This window comes from Perca fluviatilis, chromosome 7 (assembly GCF_010015445.1).
Source record: "Perca fluviatilis chromosome 7, GENO_Pfluv_1.0, whole genome shotgun sequence".
Lineage (NCBI taxonomy): Eukaryota > Metazoa > Chordata > Actinopteri > Perciformes > Percidae > Perca > Perca fluviatilis.
The window spans coordinates 29,377,376-29,403,564 of record NC_053118.1 but is presented as its reverse complement, the minus strand read 5'-3'; the positions used below and the strand labels follow the sequence as shown (position 1 = coordinate 29,403,564).

At 39.1% G+C, this 26,189-nt stretch overlaps 1 protein-coding gene and 1 long non-coding RNA gene across 5 annotated transcripts; one reads left to right on the top strand and one right to left on the bottom strand.

The window, feature by feature from the left end:
• The first annotated feature begins 8,365 nt into the window (after nt 1-8,365).
• On the top strand, nt 8,366-19,444 carry LOC120562175 (protein rapunzel-like). Of its 4 annotated transcripts, none has more exons than XM_039805725.1 (3): nt 8,399-8,507; nt 8,978-9,083; nt 10,137-12,334. In XM_039805725.1, the coding sequence occupies exon 3, from the start codon at nt 10,204-10,206 to the stop codon at nt 11,383-11,385; it is 1,182 nt and encodes a 393-aa protein (XP_039661659.1). In that variant the 5' UTR covers nt 8,399-8,507; nt 8,978-9,083; nt 10,137-10,203; the 3' UTR covers nt 11,386-12,334. The 4 variants fall into 4 exon arrangements, with proteins under 4 accessions (XP_039661658.1, XP_039661659.1, XP_039661661.1 ...); XM_039805727.1 differs by lacking the exons at nt 8,978-9,083; nt 10,137-12,334 and adding exons at nt 16,262-16,325; nt 16,496-19,444 and having other exon boundaries at nt 8,420-8,507; XM_039805726.1 differs by lacking the exons at nt 8,399-8,507; nt 8,978-9,083; nt 10,137-12,334 and adding exons at nt 12,507-12,828; nt 16,262-16,325; nt 16,496-19,444.
• On the bottom strand, nt 13,512-16,575 carry LOC120562177. The gene is made up of 2 exons (XR_005639706.1): nt 16,152-16,575; nt 13,512-14,451 (listed from the first exon to the last, which is right to left on the bottom strand). It is a non-coding gene; the product is annotated as an uncharacterized LOC120562177 (long non-coding RNA).
• Nucleotides 19,445-26,189: the final 6,745 nt, after the last annotated feature.

The following is a 26,189-nucleotide window of genomic DNA, read 5'->3' as shown; positions in this document are numbered from 1 at the left end:
CCAGTGGTGGAATGTAACTAAGTGCATTTACTCAAGTACCGTACTTAAGTACAATTTTGAGGTACTGTTAATTTCTTGAATATTTCCATTTTATGTTACTTTATACTTCTATTTCTACAATAGGGAACTATTGTGCTTTTTACACCACTACATTTATTTGATCACTTTAGTTAGTTTTTTTGAAAATTTAGATTGTGAATACAAAATAAAAATAAGTTATGATTTATGATATATTGTTATAGATTACCATAAGCTATACTGAGCAGTAGGTTACATAAAGTAGTTGAAATCGTCTTTGCCAGCTGCAACAGTAAAGTGATGCTTACATATAATAAATATAACTTTTGTGAAATGGACAACTCTGCATAATGAGCTTTTTTTGGTGGCTTTTACTTCTGGTGCTTCAAGATGCTAATACTTTTACTTAAGTAACATGTTGGAATGCATCCAGTCATGCATTCAACATTAGTATTGTGTTTGTAAAGTTGTATCAACTCATTGTTGGTACGAATTCCAGCGTTAACAGCAGTTTTACCTGCTGTATATATTTGTAGAGGACCTACATGTGTCTGAATGCAGCCGGAATGTCTGAAGAATCCATTTGTCAGTAAATCTTTTAAGTGGAAATCCACCAGGTGGTAAACACGTGTCTTGGCCATCTGCAGCGCCTCGAAATTTCCCTCATGTTTTCCAACACTTCCCTTTCTCCTCTGATGCCATGTTTGTCTGGCTTCCCTCTTCAAGGCCTCATATTGCTCTACTCAAACCCCCAGTGCTGTTGTAGTCTAACCCCTCCAACAACACACACAAAGTAAGATTCCTCTCGCCCTCATTTGCAGCAGGTTGTTGACCCCATCAGCATTGAAGAATTTCACAATATTAATCTGTGTTCTTGTTCACCCTGACCTTCACTTACCACACTCTCTGTTTCTGCTGCTAACCCATCTGTCTCTCCTCATTTGTAGTCCTGCAGCTCTTTACCTGTCTGTCTGTCTTCTCTCATTCTGGCATTGTTTCTTAAACAGGTAGGATAAAAGCCATCTAAAATCCTCTATGTTCTGCAAAATAAAATAATATATATATATATATATATATATATATATATATATATATATATATATATATATATATATATATATATATTTTAGTGATCTGGGAATAATAATTAAATGTTGCCAGACTGTCATTATTTACTGGTTTCATCTGGTAACTGAAAGCAGGAATGCTTCAATATTTTAAAACAAACTTCATTAGGTAAGAAAAAAAAAACAATTTCTTTGGTTTCATCAGTAGGCTAAAAGAAACAAATAAGCTAGGTGAGTCTGGTTGTGCAACACAGATGGGGGAGGTGACGTTGTGGATAAAGACCCCGAGGGAGTGGGAGGTGAATAAGTAAAAGCGTGAGAAAGAGGAAATGAAAGAGAGGAGAACCAGGAAATGCCACATCACAGAGAGTCATTGCCTTCAGTTAATCCCTCACAGTCTGCATCAAATCCTCATGAGAACATTAACAAATACAGAGGATCAGATGCAGGAGCGGACTAAATGATTTAAAGGCGCAAGGCAAATACCAACATGCCCCCCCCCCCCAGAGTCTGAACTCTACTTCTGAAAACAAAGACAAAGAGTGATGCTGGAGCTGATCTATCTTGACTAAGAAAAGTGGAACTCTGTCTCCTAGAAATTACGATTATACAGCCTACTGCTCATCTTTTTTGCCAAATACATTTTAAGGGAAATATATATATATATATATATATATATATATATATATATATATATATATATATATATATATATATACATATATATATATATGTCGATAGTAGTGTTTTTATTTAACTGTTGTGAGTTTATGGTGAACATTTTGCAGATAGCCTACATCCCGGATGCACATTTAGCATTAGCTTATCCTCCTCCATTAATGTAAGCTAACGCTAACTAGCTAACACTTATTAGCTTAGTTATAAACACTCCTGGATAATTCTGCTAAAAAGATCCCTCAAAGTTTGTACAGCCTCCTGCAGCACAATCCATCTCCTAAAACTGCCGATAGTCAATCACAAATGTGACTACATGAAAAGTCAACACTAGTGGGCCTTCAGAGCGCGGTCTCAGAGGAAACTGTTTTAATATGAAGGACTATTGGTCATGACTGCCATCAGCTGGTGTCAGCACAGATAAACTCTGCCCAAAGCCATGATTGGAGAGTTGCTAATTTGTCATTTTGGCATCAATGATGCGTCTTCCTCTTAAAAAGAAAAGACTCTAATAAAAACTAATGACAGTGCTTTGCATTGAATATCGCAAGGCCTATTCTACCCTCTGCTGTACACCACTGAAACGCCTCTTTACTTTGTTTTCTGTGTTGTATTGTATAATCGGCAGATTAATCGATAATAAAAATAATTGTTACTTGCAGCCCTATTCTTAAACTCTTAACAAGTCATAGAAATGTGAGTGTAGAAGTATGGCTGTGAAAATGTGCACTTGTACTTGTGAAATGCTGTATTGTCAACACATCCGCTACCAAGGTGCGTTTGGGGAGAGTGGGTGAGGGGAATCGGGTAAGGGTGAGGGTATTGTAATGCAATGTGTAATGCAACTGTATTGTACCACTCCTCAAAAGTAATGGTGAACAAGGTTTTACTGTGCATGCCTTTTGCAACAGTTCGAGCAGGATGCTGTTACAGCGGATGTCAGCAGCAGGTGCAACTGACACATATATATTTATTTCAGATTTTTATGAGTCTCTTCTTGATTGTTTGATTCATTGTCCATTTTCTGTATCAATGTTCAGTTAGGCCTTGAAGAGGTTATCCTTGGGCATTTTTCCACATAGCTGGATCTCTCTACAATCTCAATGTAAAACAATTAATTTAGTAATTAAAGACATGTGACATGTTTTTTTCATTTAATTGTTACACAGTGAATGCATGCATACAAAGCAAAACACTTTATTTCTGTGTTGGATTTTAGTTTTTATTTAGACATTAGAAATCTTCCATATTTTCTTATCAGTTCGTGCATTATTGGCATTTGGCCCTCACCAACAGTTCAAACAGAGCCAATGTTTGTTTAGTAGGACTTTATTTTATAGCAGTCATTATAATAGTTAAGGCAGTGGATGTGCAGCAGTGGACTCTTGAAATTTGAACACTCATTGAACTCATTCAGTTCAGACTTAGGGCTGATATCTGAGGTGGATGTCAGAGGAAAGAGAGGTTAGTTTAAGCAAGGAGCTCCAACATCAGATCTTTTTAATTAAAATTTTTGTGTAGGAGTCCACTCTGTAACTAACAGTGTGGTTTCCCGAAGAAAGGCAATGGTATAATTTTAGAAGGAGGGTGGGATGACGATGTGTGATTTCAACATTCAGGAAGGTTCTGGGAGAGCGGGAGTTAGTCCTACAATATAATAGTCCTCCAGGCATATTTGTATGTCCACAAACGCATTAGTGAAATACAGATGTAATTGCTGTATTGATCTGTGAACATGTTCTGTCCCCTACATCAGTACCTCTTTTTTGTCTCAGCAGTCTTTACATGCCACAATAGGCTCTGTGAATAACTGTATGATAGAGCTGGTTCCTTTACATAAAGGACAGACATGGGAGCATGTAGGAGCCACATGTTTTATTGTGGAATGTAACAGATCTAAAATAATTTTAATATAATATAATAATATCTTGAAGTTCGTTAATATAATCAGACAATCTTTAATTAATTGAACTTCTGTAATATTTATGTGCAGCAGTCTGACCTAAAATTAGAGCTTAGAGGCCTTTTTGTAGGCTCTCGGTGAATTAGGAGTACAACAATATGATTAACAAAAGGTTGCCAGCAAGAACAAATAGATTTTCAATTTACATGGAGCTTAAAGGTGGATTGACTCACTTGTGTAAGGGCAAGGATGGATTCCAGCCTCTGAGCCTTTATCTGTTTCCTCAGATCGAACCCGAGTTTATATTGATCTGTGTGAGTGACAGATGGGCTTGTATCCAGGCGGTCTGTTGGCCTTTTGCTGCTGGAGTCACTGTTGCGCATACAGATCGTTGGTGCGTGACTCAGACTGGTCAAAGTTCAGTGTTATAGATCATAAGCAAACTGTAGCCTACACAGCAACTCAAGAAAAGGAGGGTAAGGAGAGGAAGAGAAAGTGTTGGTCCATGAAAATCTTTCTGTCCTTAAAAGTGCCTCCTTAATAATAAATGCCCACCCTTCAGGAGATGGATCCAGGAGGTGCTATCTTTACTTCAGCTAGAAAAGATTAGACATACACTGAAAGGTTCTTGTGACACATTCAATAGAGTGTGGACTCCCTTCATTGAATATGTGAAGGAGTTGAATCTCTAACAGCTCATGTTATCTAAGCACTCTCTTTGGTCAACTGTCTGACTAGCCCATTGATATACCTCTGTAGAAATGCATCTTGTTTTATTTTATTTATTTTTTACTTGGTTCCATGGGAGGGTGTATGGAGAGGGACAATTGGAGGGCAGCAATGTGGGACTATGTCTTGAGTTTGTATATGTATGTATGTATGTATGTATGTATGTATGGTATATGTATGTATGTATGTATGTTCATTTCTGTATATTGAAAACGCCTAAAATAAAGTTATAAAAAAATAAAATAAAATGCCTCCTTAATCATTCCCAACTGAAACATGTTGTCATTCAAACAAGGACCTTCAACCGAATGTTCAAGGTACAGCACAAGATAAACAGAGAACAGTCAGCGAAGAGGAACCGAAAGCAGTTCTGTCACTTTTATTTTCCATGAAACGGTCCTTAAAATGAACTAAGGAAGCACTTTCCCTCTGCCCCTGCACTCCCTTGACTTCTTTAGCCCAAGTGATGCATTAGTATGTCACTAAACGCCATGTTCTCTGTGACCTGGAAACATCTGGAGGGGGGACGGGGAAGGCCGGCGATACCGAAAACACCATCTTCACAACAAAACTAGAGACTGTTAAAGTACAGTGTATGCTGACGTTCTGGGTTGTGTTACTTCATCACAAAAAATCCCTGAAGGCCAAATTGAGACACAAAGAATAATTGACATTGCTGAAATTTCAGTCTCAGTATGAAGAGTATGTGTTAGCGACGTGATGGATGGCAGGATGCAGCCTTCGGCCCTTTTGGTAGTTCCACGGGCCAGGCTCAAGAATAAATATGACTGTGCTTTCTGTATTAGGATATAATCATTTTGATGCTGATATTGTTTTAAAGACTTGTAACATAATCAGTCTGTGATGTGAGCATTTGTCATGGCTGCAATGTTCACCTTCACCCAATTTTAGGCTGTAGCAGCCAGAGCAGAAGTCCATTCATGCAATATTCACAACTACAAAGGGAAAAGGAGGCATACTCTTACTCTTTAAAGACACAGATTATTTTGTAGACACATTGGAGAGAAAACTGGCTATGAGATTCCCAAAAAATACAGTGTATCTTCACCCTGCACTGATGTTATCTCATTAGTTTACTAAACAATGCTTACACCGAGCAAATCTTCATCAGGATATGATTGTATCAAGCACATGTAAACACACCCCATCCTGACATTCAAATCAATGCTGTTTCAAGGGGAAATTTTAATAGGTGATAACATGGGCACGCACCAACTTTCTGTCTGCTGTTTAGGGGCCTCTGGCAATATCCCACGATCAAGCATCCATTACACAATGAAAACATTTGTCAATCCTGCCCACATTTATTTTCCCATGGGAGTCAAATCTGGCATGACGGGTACTAAATCCTGTATCTCCCACTAACAGCTTTCTCTTTATGAAGCAATCCTTCATTACACTGATGTAATACTGAGGTGTGGATATACAGAAAATGAGAGCAAATGTCTGTAAGCACATGAATTCCGTTTTCTTTATATGACTACTTACAACTAAAACGGTTCCCCAAACTAACTATGTTGTTCAGCTTGTGCAATTAAATAATTGGCATTAAATCCTGGTCTAGGCAGGTCATCATCAACATTTTTCCTGGGTTTGTTTAAAGCTCTGCCAAAAATAAGGCTTGTATTTCAGGCTGAGCGTCTTTATTTTCCTCTGTAAAGTTCTGTCCTATAAACATGTCTCTGCATCTCTTTGCATTATAATGATCTGTCTTTTCTTAGTTTATGATATACAACTATACAAATATCCTCTTATATAGAAGTGTTTCAGTTTCTCTTTTTTTTTTCTGTCTCAATTAGTGCCATTGATGTTTTCAAACACCGACCCTGTCCGAAAATGCTTCGTATATTCTACCATGGGATGAGCCACCGCGGGCTTTTCCTGTGAGCTGAAGAGACATCTTGTGGTGAGGAGGAAACACTAGACCTTGGCCAGGGTCAAAAAGATAAAACACGGTCAATAGCTTCCTCCAACCAGGAAGTCATTTATCATTTCAGCTTCTAGACACAAACAACAAAGACGGCACAACCTCAGTTACTGGATTTTGTTATTAGATATAGTACCATGAGACGAAACAGTCAAGAACTTCACATAAAATGACATCAATGTCAAAAAAACAAACATTAAAAGCTATTGTTTTATCATTTTTTTACAGAATATAGATTTATGACGCAGCTGCAATTCACAGATAATGCTTGACGTTTTAATTTCTTGCGTTGAAAAGAAAACATTAATCATCAGCAAGGACTGAAAGTTACGTTTAGATCCAGAACATCTTACAATAAGTGCATATATTTATACTATTGGTGATATTGTAGGAATCAAAGCTCCTGATACTGGAATTATTAGTGCCCGTTCTATCCTAATAAAATGAGTGCTTCAAAAAGCAGACATAATACTTTCATGCAACTCGGTATAACACAAAATCATGAAAAAGATCAGTTCAGCTTGTCCAACATGCGGAGTGGATGCATGCTGAGTAAAGCCAGACAAAACAGCTTGATGCACACAAAGCTTTCCTCAGCTGGCTGTCATTATCGCAAATATTTTACCCATGTTTCTACCTGGTGAGTCTGAAACCACAAACAACAAAGGCAAAACATTTCTACAAATTCAACACTTTTCCATTGATTCTGGAGCCAGAGCTTCTTCAAAGACCGTGTTGTTTGCTTGGTTCCAACTTCCAGGCTCCAAATGTCGGGGCACTGATGCGTGTTCATTTTCTCTGCCAACATAAAAGAAATCCAGCTCTTTAGAAAAATTTGTCTGGAAAACAAACACCCAAAGAAAACAAAGCAAGGTCCTCCAGCTGAGTGACGTCACGTTCAGGCCTCCACAGCGTGTGTTTACCAGCATCGGCCTGTACCACCCATCACGCCACATACTGTTGAGTCCCTGCGAAAGCTACTCTCAACTTTCTGATGGTTATAAGTGTGAGATCTGACAGAGGGACGACACAGGAACAAGGCGTTGGCGGACGTGCTCGCCTAACCCTCCTCTGCTCGGCTGACCAGTATCAATTTTCTGCAGACATCCTTCCCTCCTCTTCCTGTTCCCGCCTCTTTATGATCCATATAGGAGCACAGTTGACAGTGACATTGGGCTGTGTGTGTCACGGCCTGCTTAATAAAGCACAAAGGCCATGAGTGAGCTCTGACTGTCATGGTGTGTACTCCAAACACAGACTTGTCTTTCACTGGGTGGCACTGTGACGGACTGAGTGCTGCCCCTGCAGGGCAAATGTCATCCCTATTTGCAATGCTTGAATCCAGCAACCAATAGGTTTCCATCACTAATTATCAGCTTCTGAGTGAAGTAGGTCAACATTCATGAAATCCTCTCAAAAGCCTTTTCTTAAAAAAGTATTTTTCAGAAAACAAGTCTCAGCATGCATGTCTAAATAATGTTTTATTTTGTTATGTAGGGTACTAACTTGCTGTAGATCCCAACTTGTTGCAAACAGAGGGAGCTGAATTAGGCTTTCGAGCATGCACAGTGTCACAGAAGTTAGAGGAACCGGTGCAGTGGCCATGGCAACCTTATTCGAGCCACAACAAGAGGGGTTTTGTCCTCATGGGTCGCTTTGCTGAACCCTACTGCGACTGGACTCCTTTTTATTCTCTTTCTCCCTCTCCTTGTCTTTGTTTCTCTTTATCACACATACACAGACACACACACACACACACACACACACACACACACACACACACACACACACACACACATACAGAAACCAATCTTTTAAAAAAAAGTTTTCCCAGGGTGCATGGTGTCCCTGCATGGGGAGTGTTTACAGGATGTTATCTGTGTCAGTGCCGGCCCCTCATCCCTCTGAGTGGGTTTCTGAGGAATGCTGGAACAGGATGGAGGAGTTCCAAAGGGGGAGTGACGAGAGAGAGACAGACAGATACTGGGAGAGAGAAAGGGAGAGAGAGAGAGAGAAAGAGGGAGAGAGTAAGAGAGAGAGAGAGAGAGAGAGAGAGAGAGAGAGAGAGAGAGAGTCTATATATACATCCCAAAGAGGCTGGTGCTCACAGGCACAGCTGGACTACTGGATAACTGGACTGCAGCCTGCTGGATATTTAGCTACAAAGGTGAGTTCTTCTTTGTCTGCTCTAATTCTTTACTCAGCATCTCCATCATCTATTTCACCACTTTAGCATCATGTTTAACGTTAGTTTTCTATAAAAGATAAAAGAAAAATAAGGAAGGAAAGAAAGAAAGAAAGAAAGAAAGAAAAAAGAAAGAAAGAAAGAAAGAAAGAAAGAAAGAAAAACTCAATATTCAGTTTTGTTTGTTCAGTACTTCTCACTATTAATAACGTTGGTCCTCATTAGAAACTATGAGAAACTGGATTTTTCTTTTCTTTAAAAAAAAAAAAACTCATGTATTTCCTAAAAATGTTCTTTCTGTGGAAAAACAGCCGGATTTAAGTGACGTGCAAGAGGTAGAGATGAGTTATTTGGGGGAAGTGGTCTTTTTAAGGATTTACATATGTGGTTCCTATAAAAGCTCTGTAGCTGTTGACCAGTGTTTGATCAAGACTCGCCTTTTTTCCTTTCAGAGAAATATATTTCACTTTTTGTTGCTAAAGGAAGACAAACCTGTTTTATTTTTTTGGGGTTTAACAAGGGAAGATATTTTCAAACACAAACCAAGATAATTACTCAGTAAGTATAACAGTTATTTTGTCTCTTTAAATTGGAATGGAATTTTAAATCTGTTATGTAATCACAAATTCAAATTTTGAATGGTGCACTATTTTGTTATTTTCATCACATAGAAATGTGGGGTGGGGGTGGGGGAAATGTAAAAGCACTGATGGCATGTGGCTGAATAAAGTAATTCTAATTAGCTCGGTGATAGGAAAAGCTGTAAAATGACACCACTGATCTCATCACTGCAGCAATTGGTGAGCCTATTTTCTGTGCTTACACATATAAACCTGTTTTTGTCTGTTTTTTTCATACCAAAACCTCAAGAAAGCCACATTTGTATGTTTTTGGTTTTAATTACATTGAGGCTGTAATGATTAGGGAAGTGTGATTGCATTATTTGACAAGTGCATTGGTGGGGATTTTCTTCTCTCAGACCTGGGTGTGCCTTTTTTCTAAACTGGATATGGGCTCCAGAGAATGAGTTAGATCATCTCTCTCGTGTATTTTACATTGAAAACCATACTTTCGTTACCAAAGTAAATCCCCCTCTTTTACCATGTTGTGAACATCTGTGTTTGCTTTGGGTCTTGGCTATTGTTAAAGCAGTTTAAAAAAAAAGACATCCCAAAGGGCCAATACTGCAATGTTGCACAATACTCCACGTCATAATTCATGAGTACACACATCATGTTTGATATTTATTCTGAATTGCCATCCGTGTGTGCCTCGTTTGTGTACCTTCTTGAGCTTTTATTCCTGATATGTGTCAATGCCACCAAGGCTTAAAAACGAGTCCCTGTCATTAGCTGAGGCTCTGAGGGTGCGGTTTGAAACTGGATGCCTACATGTGCAGACATGACCTGCCGTTTCTTTTATTGTAGGGTTATGTTTGTCAGGGAAATGTCCTGTGAGAGAAAAAAATACAAAAATGTCAGCTCATTACATTTGCTTTGCCAAATGTAACTGAAAAAAGGAAAAAGGAGCAGCCATATTTTTTTTTCTGAAATGTCTTTAAATCCCACTATAATGAACTTTACAAGGGTTTCATGTTTCTTCTTGTTTCAGGCACCAGCAAAGCCTCTGGCAGTGGAAAACACATTCAGTTAGTTAGTCTGAAATAAATAATACAAAGATGAACAGTGTGGCAGATTGGCTCGTGCATAACAGGGACAAGATCGAGAAAGGCGTGGAGATCATGGGGCAAGCCTCCGAGGTGCTCGCTGCCACCGTGGGCCAGCTTCACCCTGTCTTGGAGGCTGTGTTCATGGCTTCAGCCGAGATACTCAGCAACCCGGACAGCAAAGAGGCTCGCTACCTGACTCAGCAGTTCGAACTGGTCAACCAGAAACTCGAAGGAATCCAAGATGAGATTGATCAAATTGCCCGGGAGCTGCAGAGGACGTCGATGAACAAGCAGAACTTCGATCGAGAGGCACAGATGCTGAGCCAGTACGAAAAGTTCCAGGACTTTGTCAACGCCAAGCCAAAGTTCAAAGAGAAGAAGATGGAGAAGTTTATTAGCCATTACGAGAACACCGATGCCGACTTGAACTTGGACGCACTCTACAATGCTGTCACCGGGGAGAGCACCTCAGGAGATCCGATGCTGGAAACGGTATTGGCCACAGAGCAGAGAAGCAGAAGGGCAGTTGAGGATTTCTGTGCCCGGCTGAAGAAGCTTTTTGTGGTGGGCATTATCGCCGTCATGGGCCATTCCGCCCTCAAGGAAGGAGTGGTGGGGGAGGAGATGGTGAAGAAGTGGCAGGGCCGGATGGAGGATGTAGAGAATCGAATGAAAGCAGCTGTGGATGACTGTACCGAGAACTTTGCCGATCAAGCCAAGTTAGACATGGAGCACCTCCTTCAGGAGAATCCCGGCACTGTCGACCGCGAGTTCACCAAATCCCTTCTGGATTCGCTCATTAAGAAATACGACTGGGTGAACTGGTCCATCAGGGCCTTCGGCAACAGGGAGCGCATTTTCTTTTTCAACTGGCTGGCAGGAAAGAAGTGCCACGGAAGTGGAGGAGCCAATTGGTTTGACATTTTGACCAAGAACAAGATCAAAGTGGTGGTCTCTTTCTGTGTCGACCCCAAGCCCATTAACAAGAGTCAGATCCAGGAGCAGATTGAGAGTCAGAAGATGAAGGGGGACATGATGGCAGTGGCTCTGGCTTTGAATAAGAGCTTCCCCAACTGCCTGGTCCATGCTGTCAGCCATTACAAGGAGGTGGTGGAGACCAACAACTTCCATGAGGATTGTTACTACTATGGAAAACACAAAAGAGCCTACCTGTGCATCCACTCCGAGTAGGCTCGCAGAAGTAGTGCATCCGCAAGAAATGAGCTACACATAAATTCATGAATGTCTTTACCAGAGACCTGCGAAATTGTTTTTCACTAAATATAGAAAATTATTCATAAATAGTGTCTGTATCAATGCATAATCTGCTCTTTAAGAGATCTGGTATGTGATTTATTGTCTTACTTGTAATGATTTTTATTCGTTTACATATATAGCTTTCATCTCTTGATGATACAGCAGCTTCAGGGTGTTTTTTCAGAGTCGTTCATCTCCATGCCAGCTTCGACTTAATGTTATGAAACTTATAATGATTCTGTCCTCATTGGATTATTATTAGGGTTGGGCAATATGAGGATATTAGTCTGTTATAGCAGCCAGAGACTTTACCATACCAAGGCACCCTTCCCCTTTAATCCCTTTAACATCTCAGACCATTGTCGGCAGTGCTCAACATTTAAAGGAACATTTCGACATTTTGGGAAAAAACGATCACTCACTCGCTTTCTTGCCAAGAGTAAGATAAGAAAATCGATACCACTCTCGGCTCTATCTTTAAAGTTTGAGGCTACAGCCAGGAGACAATTAGCTTAACCTAAGCATAACTTGAAACGGGAAGTGTAACATTAACATAAACATCAATTTGCAGGTTATGTGCCGGACCGATCATGGATCTCGACAGTAAAACTGTAAAGTACACTTAGCTTTATATGGCAAACAAGATATAACTTTTAGTTTAGTAGGATTTCATCACCTTTGGACAGAGCCAGGCTAGCTGCTTTCTGACTTTATGCTAAGCTAAGCACACCGTCACCTGGCTGGAGCTTCATGTTTAGCAAACAGACATGATAGTGGTATCATTCTTCTCATAACTCTGTGATATGGTCAAAAGCCCCAGCATTTATATCACAATGAAATAAATGAGATATACTGTGGTGGCAGATTATATCAATATATATTCTATATTTGTTGCTGCTTTTGGTGCAATATATTGCTACAGGGCAAACGTCCAAAAATCCTTATTCCACAATCAATTCATCATGATACTTATGTATATTTTACTTTATTTTGTAATAAACAAAAAAATATGAGTGATTTTGTCATCATTGGTCATCATTAGTTATTTAAAAGCACTTTTGGAGTTACTACAATAATTGAAAATCCTGACTAATTATGAAGCATAGTGTTCTGCTGACTCAGAACAAATCTCCTTCAACAGTAGGCTAATGTTTTAATGTCATTGTTTATCAAATGGGTGGAGGTTGATCTGTAATAATATTGCCACCGCAACAACCTATTATGTTCACAACTTCTTTTTTCCTCTACCACCCAAGTTTTATTTTTTTCTGTCTGGTCTGACTGGGTGTGCCTCTCCTCTGTAACATGAGAGCCACATGACCAATAGGAAGACAAACAGTCTGGAAGTTAGTGTATTTCTTCCGCAAACTTTTTAAGGTGAGTCCATTTCTGTTCAGATTATTTCATAGTGGACAGGCTTATATAGGTTAACTGCGATAGTATCCTAGTGATAAGACACTTTAATAGCAAATGATCGATTCAAATGTATCGACTCCATTCCAGTGTCTCGTTACATAATGGAGCATTTCTTCCTCTTGAACCCACCGTAGTGCTGTTAAAAAAGGGTCAAATACGCATATTTTGTTAACGCCGCTTTCATTTAATAAAGTGAAGTGGGTGATTAGATGAATCTGCGAAATTTAATGCAGTTTAAACCAAAAAAAAAAGTTTCGACTTTTATGGGCGTTGGTTGCCAGATCTGCCGCTTCACTTCTTCCAGGAAGTGTCAAACTTTTTAAAGGCGTTATCCACTTGTGTTGCGCTGTAACACACACACACAACAACAAAAAAACTAATCTGTGGTGTTAACCTGCGATGTTTGTTTGGCTCTCTGTCCTTCGGCTGTAAAATGATACAATTAGAGAGCCTGTACACGGACTGATCAATACATTCTCCATTAAGAGGGCGCATTAACAGAGCGTTTAGTTCTCTCAGTGGTCACACTACTGTAAGTGGTCAGCTGGAAGAGGGCCTGGTCATCTTTGTGTTTAGTAAGAAGCTCTGCCACATAACATACATGAATCATGAACTATTTGAACAGATGACAACATGCACATATGTTTCACTTCGGTTTATTTTTTTTTTTTTTATCATAATCGCAAATGCTGTTAAATATTTCCAATGTAGCTTACTGTTGTTCAGCACATTACATAAAACTATTTATTACCAGTTTGAACTAAAACAAAGTGCAAATACCACACTGTAAACTACAACATAAAAGTACTATCAGCTAAATGTATTTAAAGTAGATCAAAAGTACTCATCTTGCAGAAAAATGTCCTCGACTGACATATTATTGCATTATTAGATACTGATGCATGATGATTACTGTTGGGAGATAATTAATGTGGTAGGAAACAAGACAAAACTAAAACAAAAGATCTATTTCTCAAATCTCTATTCATTTTTTTGGGGACTTTTTACTAATATTTGCGTTTTTATGAAATATAGGTAACCATCAAACAGTTATTTAAATTAAACCCTCTCACAAGTGTGTTAGTTTTCATACCTGAAATATAACAAGGGGTCACAAGCATAGATATAGGTCACAAGCTTAAATGGTTGGAAATCATTATTAACGGTGCATTTTATTTTACATGGTTATCTTTCTTTATGTACAATTTTAATCTGAAAAGTAGTAGTAACTATATAGCTGTCAAATAAATGCAGTGGAGTAAAGAGTACAATGTTTCCCTCTGAAATAAAGTAGCATAACATGGAAATACTCAGGTTACGTGCATCAAGGTTGTACTTCAGTACAGTAAATGTACTTTGTTACTTTCCATCACTGTATATTACTGGGCATAGGTGGAAATATTAGTTTACAAAAACAAGACTTGTTATGCTTGTCTGTTAGCCTGGACTTCATATCTCTGGTGAGATGCACCTGCAGCTCTCTGTCTCTGAAAATGTGATTTCTTTAAGCACTTTTATGTTTAAATTGTGTGTGTGATGGTGCTTCACATGCACTCAGACTGCAGTAACACAACCCCTGGGACCCTGAGAGAGAGAGAGAGAGAGAGAGAGAGAGAGAGAGAGAGAGAGAGAGAGAGAGAGAGAGACCATCAGTGGAAAACAGGAATCACAGTTTTAGCTCAGTCAAATCAAATCAGATACAGTAACTGTAAATGTTCTAACATCCTGCTGGAATTTCCTTTTCTTTGTGGTTTTTGTTGTCTAGTTTAAGGTAATTATGCAGATATATGCTGGTATTTATAACACAATTGAACAATTTTTAGAATGTTGTGCTTGACATTTAAGGGATGCTTTAAAGAAATAGTTCGATAATTAAAAAAACAACAACAAAAAAACGCTTATTGGCTTTCTTCCCAAGAGAAGATAAAAAGATTGCTACCACTCTCAGGCTGAGAAGTGAGTGTTATATCTTCTCACTGCAATCTTCTGCAGTCTAGCTACTGTAGATGAAGATAAACCCCACAGAGCAGACCTCAGCAGAGGGACGAACAAGCTGACAGATTATTTTCCATTGTCTTGTTGCCGTGGTAACTTGCTGAGTTTCACTGGAAAACGCACCCTTGCCCAGCAAGTTTAACCTCTTACACTTAATCACTTCCCACGCCTGCTGCTCCATTATTGACTGGGCTGGCTGAGGAAGAAACAGCCCTGCTGCTTCTCCTCCAGCCACAACTTAAAAAAAAAACTGAACATGAACACCTCTCAGAAAGCCAGAAATATGAATTAAAACATGTGATGATGACAGCTAAAGCTGCTGCGTAGACAATGAATGTGAGATGGAGTTTGTGAAGCCAGTGGATGACTAGCATAATTTGGCGCCAAAATTGGATTTTCTCCCAAATTACACATTTCCATTTTTGCAAAAGGGCATGTCTGAACATGCCCAGAGAATAAATGTTTCCTGGCATTCGGGAGGAGGTGTTTGTGTGAAATAAGATTTTCCAAATCCAGTTGACCTCTTGTTTTTTAAGTGCAAAGCACACAGCAGGAATTAGTTTCCTTCTTAGCAATAATCACTTAGAATCACGTAAGACTTGCTTTTTAACCTTTAGTGTTATGTTATATGATTTTGAAAACATTATATTACAGTCCAAGTGAAAAAAATGTACCAGATTTATTTAATGACAGAATAACAACAGACTGTTTAATAAAATAATCCTAACTCAAAATCCATTTAATAATCTTTCCCAGACCTTTCTACCATTCGACATGGTTGTCATCTTTGGATTGAGTATGCTCAGTTGTCATGAAAATAAATCTGTTGATGCGAGCACAGTAGCTGTTATGACATCACCCATGGCATACGTGTTGTCTTAAAGTTAAAGCAAAGGTTTGACATTTTGACATATGCTTATTCACTCTCGTGCAGAGAGTTAGATGTTTCCAGTCTTCATGCTAAGCTAAGCTAACTGGCTGCTGGCTGTAGCGTCATATTGTAAGAATAGAAAATATAGCGGTACTGATTTTCTCATCTAACTTTGGTCAAGAAAGCAAATAAGTGAATTTCCCAAAATGTCAAACTATTCCTTTAAGCATAACATTTCCTCATTGAGCTTGAGAATAATAGGCAGAGTGGCTGACAGGGAGTTAGGAGAGATAATGGAATTTATAATTTCGTTTTTCCCTTATTTTAAATGACTCAAAAAAATGTCATTGAGTCTTAATGAAACTGTTGATTTTCCAGGTGTAAACTCACTAAAAAACATACACAATTCAACCCCTACCAGCTTTTTGTCACTGCTGAATTCTCTTTGCATTGTTGACTCATCGCTCACTGGGTGTGGCCAGCAGCCAGCACTGAACTCACTTGGCTGTTTCTTTCTTTCCTTATCAGTTTTTGCTGTGTTGTAAGAGGAACAAGAAGGCAGGCCGCAGTCCACCAACACTGGAACAGAACTGTAAGTACATCAAGAAAACCCAACATTTGTGTCTGTCGGTAAAACTGAAATGTCTGATACTTTCTGCCTCATTTGTGTTCAGTTTTTCCCCTGTATGCTTGTTCCTAGAATATCTTAAATATATCACAACAGACTGTTTCTGACCATGTCAATATTTTTTCTCTTGTTAGAATCAGTCTGAGATACAGCATCAGCAAAGATGGCAAGCCAGCTACAGCAGCTTGTAGCGGACAAAAAGGATATGGTGGAGACTGTGATGGAATTGTTTGAACAGGGAGCTGAAGTGGTGGCCAGTATCGCCGGCGACCTTTTCCCCATTTTCTCCATCGCTGCTCCAATTGTTAAACTGGCTCTGGATAATGTGGAAAGCAAAGAGGCTGCGTTCATGAAAGAGCAGTTTCAGAAGGTGCGAGAGCGTCTGGAGGTGGTCTCAGAGGAGATTCAGCGGATCAACGATGAGATCAAGAAGAGCGGGTTGGATGCCGTGTATTTCCCAGTGGAGGAGAACATCACTAACCAGTTCAGGAAGTACATGGACATCCTCAACGCCAAACCCAAGTTCCGGGAGGTCAAGAAGAAACTTTTCTTGGAGCATTTTGCCAAGACCGGGGGTGACAAAAACCTTATCACCCTCTACAACTCTGTGACGGGAGATAACTTCTCTGGGGAATCTGTGCTGGAGATCACCCTGAACTACGAAGAGAAAAGTCGCCGGCCGGTGGAGGACTTCTGCGCCAGGCTGAAGAAGCTCTTCTGCATCGGGCTCATCGCACTTCTGGGCCACGCCGCTCTGAAGGGATACGATGAGGAGGACGCGCTTCTGAAAGACTGGGGTGAGAAGATGAATACTGTCCAGAATAAAATGAATGTTGTCATTGAAGACTGCATCGTCAGCTTCCCCAAGCAGGCTGAGATAGATTCCCGTCGCCTGGTGAGAGACGAGTCAAACTTAACCAACCAGCAGCTAGCTGATGCTATCATAGAGAAACTCAAGAAGAAGTATGACTGGGTTGGCTGGTCTGTGCGTATATTTAAGACCCCTTCAGGCCTGTTCGCCAACAAGAAGGATTACCACTGCCCGACAGGGAAGAGTCGCTTCCAGGTCCCTTCGTCAGATGAGAAACTCAATGTCTGGGTGTCCTACAGCTCCTCCCCTGAGCCTGTGGATAAGAATCACATCCAGCAGCTGATCCAGAGTCAGAAGAAAGTCTCGGTGGTCAATGTAGCTGAGGACCTGTTTGAGAAGTTGCCCGGCCACTGCATGGTCCACACGGTCAAAACCAGCAAAGACCTGGCCTGCTCCTGGAGCTTCACAGATGAGCTCCACTACTGGGAGGAGCACAAAAACATCTACGTCTGCGCTCACTCTGCTTGAAGTTTTAAGACGCTGAAAAAACTCTCAAAAGTCATTCTATGATTGTAGGTTGCTTCATATTTACACGGATAATCACGGAGTTGATTGCTGCCTCCCTGCTTGGCCTCAGCAGTGAAATACTACACAGTATATTCCTTAATTGAATTAATAGTCGTTTTTTACAGAATTATTCCCTTTTTCTAAGAGTGTTTACTGTTACAGTAGCTTCTTGCCGTTGTGAAGGTGCATCATGTCAAGTCAAGTCAATTTTATTTAAATAGCCCAATATCACAAATCGCAAAGTTCCCTTAAGGGGCTTTACAATCTGTGCAGCATACGACCCCCCTATGTCCTTAGACCCTCAATTTGGATAAGCAAAAAAAAACTTTAATGGGATAAAAAAAAGCAAGACATCTCAGAAGGGATCCCTCTTCCAGGATGGAAAGACATGCAATATATTGTGTGTGTGTGTGTGTGTGTGTGTGTGTGTGTGTGTGTGTGTGTGTGTGTGTGTGTGTGTGTGTGTGTGTGTGTGTGTGTGTGTGTGTGTGTGTGTGTGTGTGTGTGTGTGTGTGTGTGTGTGTGTGTGTACTTTCCACAAGAAAGTAGCATAAACTTGATTCTTTAACTAAGAATAATGACCTTTTTCATCCCATGCAGCTGGGCTTTGTTTATTTCTCGGAACAGACAGAAGAGCTTTGCCCTTTTGTTTAGGCTTTATTCTATCACAGTGTCTCCTCTTTTTGTAATGAAATTGGTAAATAGTTTAACATAATTTGTTGCTGAAAAATAGTGGTATAAGATCAACAATTGTGTTTTTACATTTGCCGTAAATGTTAGGAGGACAGGGTTGTTTTGTTTTGGGAAAGTTGTCGATTAAGAATTCAGCTGTCATACGGAGATTATGTGCTGCTGGTAGAGATAAGCGGTGACCTCGCCCTGTTGAGGACACATACACCAAAGCTATGAGAGAAAAATGCCTGACTCCAGAGTCTGTGACAGAAACCTTCATTTTGATTTCACTTCTTGTACTCATCTGACAAAAATAACAAACCTTGTTACTGGTTGCTGTACGGCACAAACACAGCACAAGAGACAAGGCCTCAAACAGCATTTGCTGTGGTGACCCTGCCCTGAACATGCCGAGGCGTAGTGACAGCAGCACTTTGTTTACATACAGATGCCTAGCATAGCTATTCTTGTGTCACGTCTTCACCTGTGTGGTTGTGCAACACATACTGGAAAGTTGTACCTGCTCAGTGGTTGAGGATTTACTTCTATATAGAAATAAATTGTTGAATTTTGGACAATATAAACTGTGGGTCTGGGATCTTTTGTTTATTTCTGGAGATTTTGATCAAAATTTGTATAATTTGACCATGATCAACACTACTTTGTAAGAACTGCAGTATGTCATGGAGACACTGCCGCTAGACACCACTGTTTTGTTTTAGATCATTTGTTCTTTATCGTAAACCGCTGTAATTTGTGTTTCTTCTTTGTTTGTGTGTTGTTTAAATGTTGTTATCACCTTTAAGTTAAATACATTTCTTTCTTTGAATTTCTTTTATTATTTGACCAAAACAAGCAACATATTTACTGTAGAATTATTGATTAAATCTTTTTTTTTGTATCTCGCACTCTTTTAGATATTTCTATTTCCATACTTTATATTTGGGTTTTCAGTGTCTTAGATTCAAAATCCTGTTGGTAAACCGAAGCAATGATGGTATTAAATCTTCCAAATAAACTCATACATACACCATTTGCTTGTGATTTTTTTGTGAATGACTTACAGTTTGTCTGGTTGTTATAACACACAAACCTCTGACTGTTTGGTTACAGGACTGACTGAAAAAATTAGGCAAATCTGCTTTGTATTTTCTGGGATAATTGGTTGTGTGGTGGGCATACTAGGATCTCTGCTAGAAGTAAAACAAGTCCTGTGAAACTGCTCAACTGAAGTGCTATTCATGAATGTATGGTTCAAAACAAGAACAATTACAACAGATATGGTGCTTATATTTGTGGTTACTCTTATCCTAATGTGTGTGCTGTGCATGCATCACACTAACAAAGATTTAGCTTTTACTTTATTGACTCTTGAAGGCTAAATATACAAATTTGGTATAAGTAGGCCTAGCACATATTTTCACGCCACTGAAGTGTCATTGAGCGAGGAATTCAACACCCAGCTGTTCTGTAGAGAAATCTTACATCTTAGTAAAAAACAAAAAGAGAAAAAGGATATTATGGTTAGCTAGTTTGGAAACACCCATAGTGCTCTATAATTATGTGGTTGTGGCTTTTCTATCTTCGGCGTATGAAGACTCATGGCACTGCAGTGCATCACACTGACGGGTCAAGTGCCCTTACCGAAATGAACAAGTGCAAAGGAAAACAAGTGGGTCCAAGATTGTTGTCTAGATGTATTTTTACTGAGATCAAATTTAAACAAAAGAAAATTCTAATTAAAGAAGTGAAGAAAAGTCACTAAAGGCTTTTAAAAAGCATGGATGACATTTTATTACACAAAATATATAAACCTAGATTCAAAATTGTAATATTTTGAATTACTATGTTGAATTATTGATGAAGGAGATGTACTGTCTGTCTAAAATCACAACACCTGCTACCTGTAAGGAGATCAGATCATTTAATCCTCTATAAAGGCCAACAAAGTGAACTCAAGCTGACTTTTCATGAGAAAAGCCAAATAAAACTGAACATTTTAACAAAAGACGTATTCTTCATCATTCTTCAAGCTTCATCACATAATGACACAGGGGTAGTACTAGTATTGTGTTTCGAGATGACGATCTCTCCTGTTCACCAGAGATAACTGCTGCTGGTTTTCCCAACCGGTTAAAGAGATGTCAGTCTGCTACACTGGTTTCCAACTCAACCCCAGCCTGGGGGTCTGCCCCCAAACAGAGATAAATCTGAGGTGTCAAAAGTCAGGTAACAAGTTAGGAAAGAATAGAAAAAAAACTGGTTCATCTTTGCTCTTTTCTTGTGAAAATTGTATGGTTCCACTTCTCCAGGCCTCTAGAAAATGTGATGAATATGATTATGCTTGAAATGCTCCCAGCTCATACGTAACCTTTATAAATAATAATAATAATAATAATAATAATAATATAATGTATCATTTATTAATCCTGCAAGGGGAAATTCCAATGTTTTCACTCTGTTGTTATTACACACAGTTCTGAATTACACAAACATGCTCAGTACCTATACATGCACTAATGGAGAGCTGCCCTTGGACAGGCGAGCCGAGCAATTGGGGGTTCGGTGCCTTGCTCAAGAGCACCTTGGCAGTGCCCAGAAGGTGAACTGGCATCTCTCCAGCTACAAGTCCATCACCATACTTTGGTCTGTATGGGGACTTGAACCAGCGACCCTCCCAAACCAACTCCCTACAGACTGAGCTACTGCCACCCCCCTGTAACCTGTAACCCTTGATATGCGAGGGGTTGTGAGATGGGTGTTAAGCCAAAATGTTTGGGAACCTGTGGTCTAGTCCTCTCTATCTGCATCTACTCCACCACAAGTTCATGTTCAGGGTCATTTAATTTATTTTTATACAGCAAGTCTCAACAGAAGCCAAAGAGATAAGAAACTAAAAAACAGAGAAAAGAGAACCTACGAAAAACCTACTATGCTACCCTGGAATACCCTGAAAGACATACAATAGCTGCAGAATCAAATGTACATTTGCATGGACAATGACAGTGGTACAGTTAAAGCATGAACCCAAAAGAGAGATGGGCCTCTGTCCAATGCCAGCATAAGAAATATAATAAATTCTCACAGCAGGAACTCTGCCATACATTTTGGGGGCTCAGACTGTCTTTTGATGTCGGGAAAAATACTCCAATTACCAGACCTGGCTTGCAGAGGAGACATACCTTGTTGTCTGGATATCTGTTTGCCAATGGAAAAAGGAATTTAAAACTTCTTAATGAAGCAAATCTCTCACAAGTGCTTTCCAAATTTCCACTGTCAAGTGACCCACTTACATTAATGCTCAGTTAGCAAAGGCCCACACACTGCTTCATCAGCAACTTTAAGAAAAAAGCTAACAGAAAATGATCAACAATGACAAACATCTGTGATATGGGAAGACCTTTGAGAATATTCTGGACATATTTCAAACCTGCAGTTACATTTCGGCCATTTGGGGAACTGGAAAATAATCCTTTTTTAAGTTGATGTGAAGAACTTTTTTGCAAACAGTTGCTTATTTACACATTCAGCAGATCAGTAGCAACTATAAATCATTTGAAGTTGTATTTCTGGCTGTCTGATGAATGTTAGTCAAATACTCTCTCTCTCTTTTAGCTCTGTTTTTGGTCTCCACCAACACCTGAGGCGAACATTTGGCTCTTTAGCTGCTAAATGCTCCACTGTGTTCACCAGCTAGCTGCTAAGTGTGTCTGTCTGCTGTTTGGTGCTGATCAGGTAGTGTACAGTGAGTTTTTAGAATTTTTGCTCAGAAAACTGCTGCCTGCTGTAGTAGAAAATTACGCTATGAGAGCGGTGAGAGTGAACAAATTAGTAGTTTGAAAATGTCCACGATTTTACACTTTGATCTAGACCTTGAAGTGTCAATAAGAAGAAGAATGCACACAAAGACTTTGACTTGCTCAAAAGAAGCAACGAATAACAAAAAGCTAAACACAGAAATGAGGGAAAAAAATCCATAAATCACTAAAGAGCCAAAGCGGATTTGAACCCATATATATCTAAATGTAGGCAACTTCAAAATTGTGAATCTAAATAAGACCTCTCTGCAGGAGTAAAATAATAAAATAGAACTAATATGTTCAAGTTTTTGGCGTGATCCTTCAGCTCTGTTCTCCCTCTGTTTGGAGGCCGCTACAGGCCGGTTTCTGTCTACGGCCAGGTGGGTTAAAGGGGCTGCTGATACGAAACATTTGAATAGGGGATGTGATGCTTTTAATCAGACCAGAATTACTCTTCCATGAATATGATTTGGCCACACAGCCCTGCATTGAGGCCGGCCCATCAGGTGACCTCAGGAACGCAGAAAAACATCACGTGGCAACGGAAAGATTCGCCCGCTTTGCAGGATTACATTGTGCTGCCACCCGTCACCTCAGTGTAACCCTCAACGCTGCCTTAATTCAGTCTCAATGGAAATAGCAGTCATTTTGGTAAAAAGAAAAAGTGGTCACATATTTGAATCAGGTGGTGCAGGTCAGATGGAGCGTGGGAGGGGCTAGTTTTCTGAGAGGCATCATCTGCTCAGGGCTCTGAATGCAGCTTACTTTGAAATTGGGAACCAAATATGTTTGGTTTCCAGGAAGCTGAAATAGCCTGTTGATGCTGAACAAAGTGAAGGAGACATCAAAGAAGACACAATGAAGTTAGTCGGTGACTAATATGCTCCCACGCAGAGCTGATGTTTGAATCCTTAATCTTCTTTGAAGGACTTCTTTATGGCTCAGCTACTGTGTTTTACATCTTACTTAGCCATATTTAATATATTTCAGTTAAGTATTCAAGCAGTGGTACCGTTGCTTGTCTTTACTAATTATTTTATTCCAAAATGTGTTGGAGACCAATAAATGCTGTATCCATTTGTAATTGATTTATCAGTTGTATTTTATATTCTTGAAGCATGCATTATCTGAGAAATGTTCACTTCTGTGGATATATTCCTAAAATATATATATACATATAAGTTATTACAATAACAAATTAGCTGTTGTGTTGATGTTGCTTGACAGTGAAAATGTGTGTTATATGAGAAGTTTGTTAGCTTTATAGGATTATACTACTCTTGAGTAGTCAAATATGTAGTAATCAACGTTAAAAATGTTTCTTTCAACACATTTCAATTTCCAAATAGTCATAAAGCTGATCTCCAACTAAATGCTTAAAAAGGCAATGACCTAGTTATGGACTATACCTTTATCACACGGTGCCAACAATTTGATTATTTTTTAAACCGGCTACATTTAAAGCTGCTCTAGTCAATATATTTATATTACCAGTGGATCAAATGTGTAACGTGAAAAGAGAATTATCACCCGACTCTGCAGTTCCTCGCAGCTCTACGGAGCATTTTAGTGTTTTTCAGCTCATTGGTTTGGGTTTTTGGGTAATATGTCAGTTTGCAACGTGTCCTCATATATATATATACATATATATATAGCATTTACAAATGGACTCAAAGCATAGAGAGATTAAGGTTCTCCACAGCAAAGAGAAAAAAAGTCTGTTACTTGCTGCTGCTTGCCTTGACCACAGGTCCCTGGTATTGAAAGGGCAACAGTTTCTGAGATGTCAGAGGAGATCAGACGATACTTTTGCTGTCTAGCACTTGTGACCTTTTTAGCAACAAACAACTTTTTTTTATTTCACTTCATGCATATTCTGAATTGTATTTTTCCACTACAATAGTCCTATGTTTGTTGGATCCATCCATCCACCTGACCGCCTCCCTGCAGACTTTGTCTGCTCTTTATACTACATTGCCTGACTTCCTCCTTAGAGGCATCCCTGCAGGCCCTGGCTCCCAATTAAGTAACATACAAATTAAATAGCGCATTACTTTTTGTACAAACAGTGAATGTGAACAGCCTATAGTTGGCTGCCCTTCCCCCACGTTGAAATCAATTGAATCAGGTTAAAATGAATGCATAGGTGTCAATGCTTTGTGACTTCTGCATCAAGTTAACTGATAGCCTTGAATACATTGTGGGGAATCACCCTCTAAAATCACAAACTTCTTGACTTACAATCCCTGTCCTCACACACAAGGTTTTCACTCTCTGTCCCCCTTGTTACTGTGATCCTCTGTCCTCCCTGCTCACATACCAATGTCAAGGCAAGACCCAACAAGCTTATATGGCACTGCTATGTGACCTGATGTGTCAAAGAAAATCCTCTACTATGGAGCTTTCGAGATGGTATCAACCCTAACCCAAAATGTAACCTAAAGGCATCTTTCAGATCCTTTCATACCTCTTGCCTTTTTAAACAATGTATATGCAGTGACTCCAATGTCTGTTTTGCAATATTATAAAAACAATGACACTAGCACGACACATGCTAGGCCTTCAACCATCATCATCCACCTCCTCAGTATTTAAAATAACTCCTGACTGGTTTCTCTCCCATTACACAGCAAACCAAAAGGTTAGAAAAGAGACACTGATTTGAGCAGAGCACATAGTCCCCAATTGTGTGCAGGAAATCTGTGGCAAATGGTTAAATAACATTGTTCTGGTCAGTTAAGTAAGTACTTCTCAAACATTTTTAATGCAAGCAGAGAATTATTGCTCAGAGCAAAGCTTTCTTTTATGATAAAACTGTTAACACCTTTGATACCCCTTAAAAAAAAGACCATGTAAATGTATCAGATATGAAAAACATTTAACATGTTTATCACATGTTGAACACCATTTTAATCATATACGTTTTTTGTAGATTTCAAACCTGATAAATCCATTTCATGTTGGTGCTTGTCATTTCTGGACATTTCACATATAAAATGTAAGAAAATACATGTGGAATCAACAATTATAAAAATATGCATGTGAAGTATTTGGACAATTTATATAGTAAAAACTGTGGTATTTCACATCAATATTGCATATTTCATGTATGAAAAGAAAACATGAATTCAATATGAACTTTGTCTTAAGGGAGTTGGGGTTTATGGTCTGCTCAAGGGCACCTTAGTGGTAATAATAAGGGTACTCCTCAGTGAGTGATATCAGCCTCCAATCCTGCGTTTTGATTTTGGCCCTGGTAGGTGTACCTTTAAACAGGTTACGTAGACTTCTTACACCTCATCATTTAGGAATAATAATACTTTAAAAAAACACAGACATACCTGTGGCTCTGCCTTAAGCCACGCTGTGTCTTTGTACTGTAACTGTGTTGTGCAACAGGAATTCAACATGAATCAACAAGAACATTCGAGGCACCTGCTGCAATTTTAATGAGAACAGAATATTGTAGACACAAAAATAGGACAGGTGCTTCCATCATGTTCACATATTTAGGAGTCTAGACTAAAGCTTCCTAGAATAAAACTCCTGTTCTGACAAAAGTATGACTCTGCTTAAAAAATAGCTTGCATTGTTATGTGTTGCTATTTTAAAACTACACAGATTTTAAAGTGTTATTTGGGAGGGAATTTGTATTTCAGGGCTATAAAAAAAAAAAATCAGGGATTGTATCTTTAAAACTCAAAATATAACGTTACTTGGATGTGTTGTTATTTGGATGCATTGTGTTATTTAGGGATATTAAGAGTGCTTGTCAGGTAGATACATGTTTCTAAATTCACCTATTACAATACAGGCCAGCTACAGTAACCTATGATTGACTCACATTGTCAGCTCAGCTCCGAATAAGGTCAGAAAAACTTTATTTTAATCAGTCTTGCATCAGATCTTTAAAATAAATGCATTTCAAACCAGATTATCGCTCAGTTTTGAATCTTAAAGCAATGATTCAGTTTTGTC